The sequence below is a fragment of the Mandrillus leucophaeus genome, unplaced genomic scaffold (genome assembly GCF_000951045.1).
Source record: "Mandrillus leucophaeus isolate KB7577 unplaced genomic scaffold, Mleu.le_1.0 Scaffold541, whole genome shotgun sequence".
Taxonomy (NCBI): Eukaryota; Metazoa; Chordata; class Mammalia; order Primates; family Cercopithecidae; genus Mandrillus; species Mandrillus leucophaeus.
Window position 1 is genome coordinate 216150 of NW_012105820.1, and position 7411 is coordinate 223560.

At 57.3% G+C, this 7411-nt stretch overlaps 1 protein-coding gene and 1 long non-coding RNA gene across 3 annotated transcripts in view; both read right to left on the bottom strand.

The window, feature by feature from the left end:
* LOC105552017 overlaps positions 1-806 on the bottom strand; it is a 31764-nt gene extending 30958 nt beyond the window's left edge. The window contains exon 1 of the long non-coding RNA XR_001007932.1: positions 8-806. This is a non-coding gene — a long non-coding RNA (uncharacterized LOC105552017). The remainder of the gene's footprint in view (positions 1-7) is intronic.
* A 223-nt stretch (positions 807-1029) lies between these two features.
* Positions 1030-6357, bottom strand: TRAF4 (TNF receptor-associated factor 4). 2 transcript variants are annotated; one of them, XM_011997498.1, is made up of 7 exons: positions 4869-4965; positions 4724-4775; positions 4042-4146; positions 3809-3970; positions 3563-3724; positions 3321-3476; positions 1030-3034 (listed from the first exon to the last, which is right to left on the bottom strand). In XM_011997498.1, exons 4-7 carry the CDS (start codon positions 3914-3916, stop codon positions 2402-2404), a joined length of 1059 nt encoding a protein of 352 aa, XP_011852888.1. In that variant the 5' UTR covers positions 3917-3970; positions 4042-4146; positions 4724-4775; positions 4869-4965; the 3' UTR covers positions 1030-2401. The 2 variants fall into 2 exon arrangements, with proteins under 2 accessions (XP_011852888.1, XP_011852887.1); XM_011997497.1 differs by having other exon boundaries at positions 3850-3970; positions 4724-6357.
* Positions 6358-7411: the final 1054 nt, after the last annotated feature.

Consider the following 7411-nt stretch of genomic DNA (forward strand, 5'->3'; position numbering starts at 1 on the left):
CCTCAGCCTCCCAAAGTGTTGGGATTACAGGCATGAGCCACCGTGCCCGGGTCCTTGTATTTTTTTGTAGATATGGGGCATCTCCCCTTTGTTGCCCAGGCTGATCTCCAACTCGGGCTCCCAAAGTGCTGGGATTATAGGCGTCAGCCACTGTGCCTGGTCAGGTGTGTAGCTGGGATTCTGGAAGGGTGTTTCAGCCTGTTGCCTGAAAGCATTTATGCTGCTGGAGCCCGTGGCTGCCTCTACCAGTCTCCAGGCATCACCATACCAAGAGGTTTATCTGGTGAAGAGGCCCAGCTCTAGTTTCTCAGCCAGGGCCCCACTTCTCCCTACATAGGTCAATTTGACGTTTTTGAAAAGACTGGGCTAGATGATGAGCTCCCCAGCCTGGCTCACCAAGGCTTGGTCCTGTCACCCAATAAAGGCTTTTTTGTTTGTTTGTTTGAGACGGAGTCTCCCTCTTACCAGGCTGGAGTGCAATGGAGCCATCTCGGCTCACTGCAACCTCCCCCTCCCAGGTTCAAGCGATTCTCCTGCCTCAGCCTCCCGAGTAGCTGGGACTACAGGTGCATGCCACCACACCCAGCTAATTTTTTTTTGTATTTGTAGTAGAGATGAGGTTTTACCACGTTAGCCAGGATGGTCTCAATCTCCTGACCTCATGATCCGCCCACCTCGGCCTCCCAAAATGCTGGGATTACAGATGTGAGTGAGCCACTGTGCCCAGCCCAAGGCCTTTTTTTTTTTTTTGAGACAGGGTCTGGCTCTGCCACACAGGCTGGAGTGCAGTAGCGCAATCTGAGCTCACTTTAACCTCTGCCTCCTGGGCTCAAGCCATCCTCTCACCTCAGCCTCCCGAGTAGCTAGTCATATGCAGCAGAGACTGAGGTTGTTTTTTTCAAAAAAAAACCCCTCGGTCTCTACGTGGGAAGAGAAATAACTACAGCCCTTGAACCTTCCCTTACTAATGATTCTTGTACATAACAGCCTCTTCTCAGGGATAGGCAAGACAGTAAAGCACTGTGTACTGACCAGTTCATTTAATCTTTACAGTAAATCTGGGAGGTGAGCTGGCTTTCACCAGTGAGGGTAATGGAGGACCTACGTCGCTCAGAAACTTGCCAAAAGCAAGCACAACGACCCACACCTATTGCCAAAATTAGAGGAAGCTACAACTTCTAGGGACTACTGGAGTTAAAACAGAATCCAGGCCCTGCCCGAACCCGCAGAAGAATCATTGATAAGTCAGTCACTCCTCTGTGTTTCATCAGTGAAACGTAGATAATCACACACACCCACAGAGGCCCATAAGAAAGGCTGATGAGAGACAGAAGAAAATCCAAGTGCCTTAAACATCTTGAAGGCCCCTTGTGCTCAACATCCAGTCCCCTGGATGCGGCTGGGGTTCGGAGTTAAAAAGCATTCACTAAGCACTTACTCTGGGACAAGAACATGCATTGCCTCATGAACTCTTCTCTAGAGCCCACAAAGCCAGTTATTGTGATAAAAAATATTTCACTTGACAGTTCTTTTCAGTAAAATAATAATGCACGTAAAGTGCTTAGCAGTGTCAGTACCTATTATCATTAGACCAAGAAAGACCTGCCTAGGGCAGAGGCACTAGTCTGGTATGGCTGACCAGGGACTCCAGCCTTACGAAACATACAGGCCATACACCTCCCCCATTTCATCGCCAGAGGGCAGCGGCAGGGACCGTCTTTCATACAAAGCCCGATGCAGTTTCCCTGGCGTCCATCGGAGGGCGAGCCAGCAGGGCAGCTGGATCTTGGGGCCAGACCCAGGCAGCGGCCCTTCTCTGACTGGTCCTTTCTTTGCCTTCAGTTTGATTGAGCCTCCCAGGGCCCTAACCAACCCAGGTAAGTCAGGCTGGAAGCAAATTAATAAATACAATTCCAGGTTTATTAAAAAGCAGGGCTCCCCTGCTGTGCCCTCCTGGCACTAAGGAAATAAATAACCAGAGGGGGCACAGCTAGGGAAAGGGGAAAAAAATCAGATCTCAAGACAGACTCTTTGTCCTACCCTTTCTCCATCCCCAACTCCCACCCCCCTATGGCTCTTGGGACATAGCACCTGAGCAGGCACCTCAGTCCGGGTATTGTGTTACCGGCACCAAGGCAAGTCTGCCCTACCCAAGAAGGGAGACAGGCCCTAGGGTCACTTGTTTCCAGCCCTTGATGACCCCAAGACCTGTTCCCCACAGGGGCCAGGGCTGAAGCACCAATTGGAGGCACCTGAGGGTGGTGGTTGGGGGAGGCAGAATGGGGTAACAGAACCTAGGCAGCAGAAGCAGCTGACGGGGGTCCGGCCCCCTCTCCAAGTTCAGCCAGTGCCTGACTGAGGTCATGCCCCATCGTCCTTTCCCCTCAAACCCTGCCTGCACTCAGCTGAGGATCTTCCGGGGCAGTTCAACAGCAGCACGGATGAAGACTGCATCATCCCGCACATAGTTTCGCTTTCGAATGTCCTGGTGAGAGATGAACTTGGGATAACCAAAGCCCAGAGAACTCTCATCCAGGGAGCCCCGCCACGTGCCCGGCTTCTGGAAATTCTTCCAGTTTGGGTCGGGGTGGAAGGTCTCAGTGACGTGCTGTGGTTTAGCCAGCCCAGGGTCGCTCTGATCCAGCAGGGAGAAGGTGACACGGCGGGCAAAGGGCCACTCAAGGAGATTGTCAAAGGCACCAGGCAGCACACGAATGTACAGTGAGAGGTGTGTGCCCTCGCCACTGCCATTGCCATTGAGGAATGCAGACACCTGCAGCTTGTAACCATACTTATGTGTGTAGAAGGCAGGGCTGAAGCACTCAAGGTTGGGCTTGGCCTTGGCCTCCTGTAGCCGCCGTCCATAGCTGCCAATCTTCCAGATGAGCACGCCATCACTGCCCACTGATAGCTCCTCCAGCTCTCGCCGAAGCTCCTGCAGCTCCTGCCGTTGCCGGCTTACCAGGGCACACATCATGGCCAGATGTGGCTTCACACTCTCCTCCACATGCCGTGCCATTGCCAGCTTAGGGCACTGTTGACAAAGCCCCAGGCCATGGGGGAAGGGAGGAGAGTTATCAGTAGGGGAAGGTCCAGAGAAGAGAGGAGAGGACAGTGGGTACAGGGTAGCAGGCACCCAGCTCTATGTGAGGAAGACAGAGGGTGTTAGGAAGAGGCTGGAGCTGGCCAGCAGAGGGAAGGACTGAGGGTTTCAGAGCAGCACAGCAGGGACCACCAAGGCCTAAGTGGCATCAGGAAGCTGAGCCTCTGTCCAGGGCTTCAAGAGCAAAAGGGGGCCGACAGGAGAAGGGGCGTCTCACCCTGTGCTTGCAGCCGGAGTCTTTGAATGGGCAGAGCACCAGGGCAGTGCTACAGCTGTCCTTCAGATGGCCTGGCAGGTCCTCCCGGGCCACAGTGCCCACACCACACTGGTTGGGGCAGGGAACAGGCAGCCTTGGGCACTGGTACTGGTGGCTCTGGGGCCACAGAGGCAGAGAGGCAGGAGTCAATATCCTGACTCCCTGTCACCTGCCCTGCAACCACAGCTCAGGAAGGGCCTCACCTGGATGGTGTCAAAGACGAACTCCTTGGTGCAGTAGGTGCAGGGCTGAGTGCGCTTGGGGCACTCAGAGGTGGCATGCTGGGCCAGCAGCCGCCGCATCATGCGGGCACCACACTTATTCTCACAGTAGACACTCTCTTGGGGGCACATACCCTCATGGCTCTGTGGAAATGTCAGAGGTGCTGAGTTAAGGGATGCCTAGGCCATCAGGTACCCCTCCTCCACATTCAGCCAGACCCCACCCACCTCATAGGCCTCCCCACTGAAGTCACAGCCACAAAACTCGCACTTGAGGCGCCGCTTGGGGCAGTCGTGCTGCAAGTGTGCAGGTAGATCACGGCGGCTCAGTTTCATGGGGCAGCGATTAGGGCAGGGAACGACGTTGAAGCTGCAGGTATTCAGGTGGCCCTGGTGGGAAGGGTTGCAATGAGTGCCTGCCAAGAGCGAGGTGGTGCCAGCCCCTCACATCAGAGCCTCACCTGTAGATGGCGTAGTGGCCCATTCCAGCGGCAGCCCTCCTCACTGTGGATGCAGCGGATAGGCAGGCCCAATACTTGTACTTCCAGCTCGGGGTCTGGGTAGATCTGGGGGTGAGGATAGGGGAACCGGCCAGGATCAGAGCTGACTGCAGTGCCCAGTTCCCACCTCCAGCCCCAACTGGGCTGGCTCTACCTTGGAGCCTGTAATAGCCTCTTTCGGGCTCTTTGCCCCTCGAAGTCCAGGAATGAAGGGTACAGCAGGCAGCGTCTGCTCTGATGCTGGGTCCTAACATGCCTGCACAGGACGCTTCCTTTGAAGGGGCAGCCAATCAGCCTGCTCAATCCCAGGCTGTCCCTGGGGCTCTGCTTCCTTCTCCCTGGTGGTGGGATACTGGCCCTCAGCCACAGGTCTGGCTCGCCACCGGAAGGGGAGGGAGCACTTCTTGCGGGCACAGAGCAGCTCTGTGCACCCCTACAGGCTGGGCATTGTGCCTGTCCTCCAGGGCAAACACGGGCCTCGTTTGCAAACTGGCCTGGTGGGAGGGAACAGGCTACCTTTGTGGGGGCGCACCATCCCAAGGCTTTTGGTTGACACTGGCCCTGAGCCCACTGGCTGCCAGCAGCTCTGGCCTCCAAGGGCAACAGACTGTGCTTGGACTTCTTCCTGGCAGTGTGGACTCACCTTGGCATAGTCCAGAGGAAGCTGGTCCTCAGGGCACTTGAAGACGCCTTCACTGAAATGGGGGAGGGGCAGGGTCAAGGCTTCTCATTAGAGGAAAGGGAGGCCTGGCCCCACCCCCTCCACCAAGGCAGCCTCCCTTCCTCACCAGACCGGTTCCCAACCAGCCCAGGTGAGACAAAAGGGCAAGCAGAGGCCTGAGGGGTCTACTTCCCCAGGATCCCAAAAGACCCCAGCCCCTGTCCTGGGAAGGGGGATCTGGGCCTAGAGGAGGCAGTGACAGCTGCCTCAGTCAGGACTTGGCCAACAGGTGGCAGCTGGCACCCCCTCCCCCAGGATGGCAGCTGGACTGGGGAAGGAATACGCTGCACAGTTACCCCCTCCCCCTAGGTTAGTTTTCACTGGCTGGGTTGAAAGCTGATTGGGAGGGGGAACAGGGATGGGCTGAGATTAAGTGCCAGGGCTGCCCAGTCCCCAGGAAGGTCCTCTGCCAAGAACCAGGGCAAAGGTCAGCTTGCGGCCACCTTACCCTGCCTGCTCTGCTCCTTTGAGGGTGTGTCTCCCACAGAAAAGAGGAGGAAAGGCATGCTCCCTGGCACCTGTTTACACTCCCACCCGGCCCTTGCCACCTGCCTCTGAAAAGGGGTGGAATGCCCCCATTTTACAGATGAAACAAATAGACTTACAGGTGAAGCAGTACCTGGCTATGTGTGTCTGACTCCACAGCTCAGACAGGCTCTACTACACCACACACACGAGGAAAAGAAGCTGGGGCAAGGGAAAATGTCCAGCAAGCAAAGCTATGACTCTGGGCACTGCTCAGTGGGCTTCTGAAGCCTCGTGACCGTCCCCTCCTGCTAGCTGCCCGCCTTCTCCTGCACCAAACCCCACCTGGCTGTCAGCACCCAAGGAGCCTGTTCGCATGCTTCTGTCGACACGCCCTTGCTGACCCCAGCCAGGGCCAGTCACACATGCCTGGCATGGCTCAGGGAGAGCTAGAGCTCACCCAGCAGGACTCAGGGCCCTGGGGCAGGGCATTCCTGGCAGGTCTGAGTCAGGTAGGTGGAAGGCAGGCAGGGAGCAAGGCAGAACCACAGCCCACATAAAAGCCCAGTTCTAGAGGCACTCTCCAGGACCTGGGCAGTCCATGCCCCAACTGCCCCAAGGATTTCTAGCACCCACCTCCTCCCCTTGACCTCACTACCAATGGCCATACTTCAATGCCAAGGACAATACAAGAGCAGGCACTGAAGGGGTGTGTCTGCCCACAGGGCAACCAGCCTTCCTGGACCAACCTAACAGCTCAGGCAGGAGTGGGGAAAGAGGGGTGGGTCCAGGGGGAGGGGGTCCACTTGGCTGCTTCAGGAATGTGCTGACTTAGTGGTTTAGGAGAAAGGGAGGGGATGGAGGCAAGTCCCTAGGCTTCAGACAGAAGCTTAGCCTGCAGCTTGGGGCCCAGCCAGGGCTGTGGACACCCTCACTTGTGCTTGTACCATGGCGAGTGAGGAGCACCTCTCTCCTCTTCAGAAGCCTCAGTAGCACAGCTCAGGCGCTGGGGGTTGGGCGAGAGGCAGGGCAGAGGCTGCTCCAGGCTGTGCAGTGGAGGCCCAGGCTCCGGGAAGAAGACAGGATGGGGGGAGGGGGTGTGGGAGTGGGAGAGGAAGAGGGGATTTCCGTGAGGGGGAGGGGCAGAGGGGGGCCAAGAAGGTGGTGGAAGGAATCGGGCCTGACAGCCCCCTCCCCCGCTCCTTCCCCGCGGCAGTCAGGGTGGGTCTGCTGTGGAGGGGCTGGGAGGGCTCAGCTGGCCTCATCTGGAACCCAGAGGGCCGGGGAAGAGCAGTGGCGGAGACAATGGGGCTGTGTCTGTAGGAGAGTAAATGTGTACACTGCCGGGGGGGAGGGGGTAGTCCTGCAGCTTGTGCGGGAGCATATGTGAGGGCAGGAGCCGGCCCAGGCTGTGGGGAACAGAAAACAAAGGGCCTGCTGAGACTTCCGCCAGTAGGAGCTACGGAGGACCGAGCGAGGGAGGGAGGCACGGACGGAGGGAGCACCGGGGGCACGCGCCCCAGAGATACTCTCCCTGCCGGGCCCTCGATCCCCTCGGCCCAGCAAACAGCCAGGCAGTGGCCGACCCGGCCTTCCCCTGCTCTGGGGCCATGACCTCCGAAGAGTCGGGGCTCCTTCACCCTGCCTCCCACACCCGGGCCTGAGTGGTCCCCTGCGTGGGCAGGAGAGATTCAAGACACCACAGGGCGCCCAGAAACTTGACGGATTCCCAAGAGCCAACGGCTAACCTGCGTCCTGAGGGGACAGTGGAAGTGCAGTAACGATACGAGTGCGTCCCCCTTCTTCACGAGTTACGGACCACCCGCCTTGCTCCAGCCCCCGGGAGAGAGAGGGGAGCTGCCTAGAGGGTCCTTCGGGGGAAGATTCAGTCCTTCCTCCATTGTGTGATCATAAGCAGCCCGGGGTTAAATCCTAGTTAAGCCTTTAAGTAACTGTGTGACCCTGGGCAAGTCGCAGTCTTTCTTTGAATCTCGTCTCATCATCTGTGAAATGGGAGAACAATAGCTACCGTTCCCTGAACGTTCGAAGAATCACAAGAGGTTAGATGGGTGAAATCTCCGGAGACTCAAAGTGCTGCGGCGGGAGCGGGTTTTGTCCTCTTCCCCCAGGATTCAAAGTTCAAGG

Excerpts from the sequence above, each read along its gene's own strand:
- TRAF4 (XM_011997498.1), bottom strand. The coding sequence starts at position 3,916 with ATGAAACTGAGCCGCCGTGATCTACCTGCACACTTGCAGCACGACTGC. Across the intron at positions 3,725-3,808 it reads TCAGTGGGGAGGCCTATGAG|AGCCATGAGGGTATGTGCCC; the intron begins GTGGGTGGGGTC and ends ACATTTCCACAG. Across the intron at positions 3,035-3,320 it reads ACTCCGGCTGCAAGCACAGG|TGCCCTAAGCTGGCAATGGC; the intron begins GTGAGACGCCCC and ends CTTTGTCAACAG.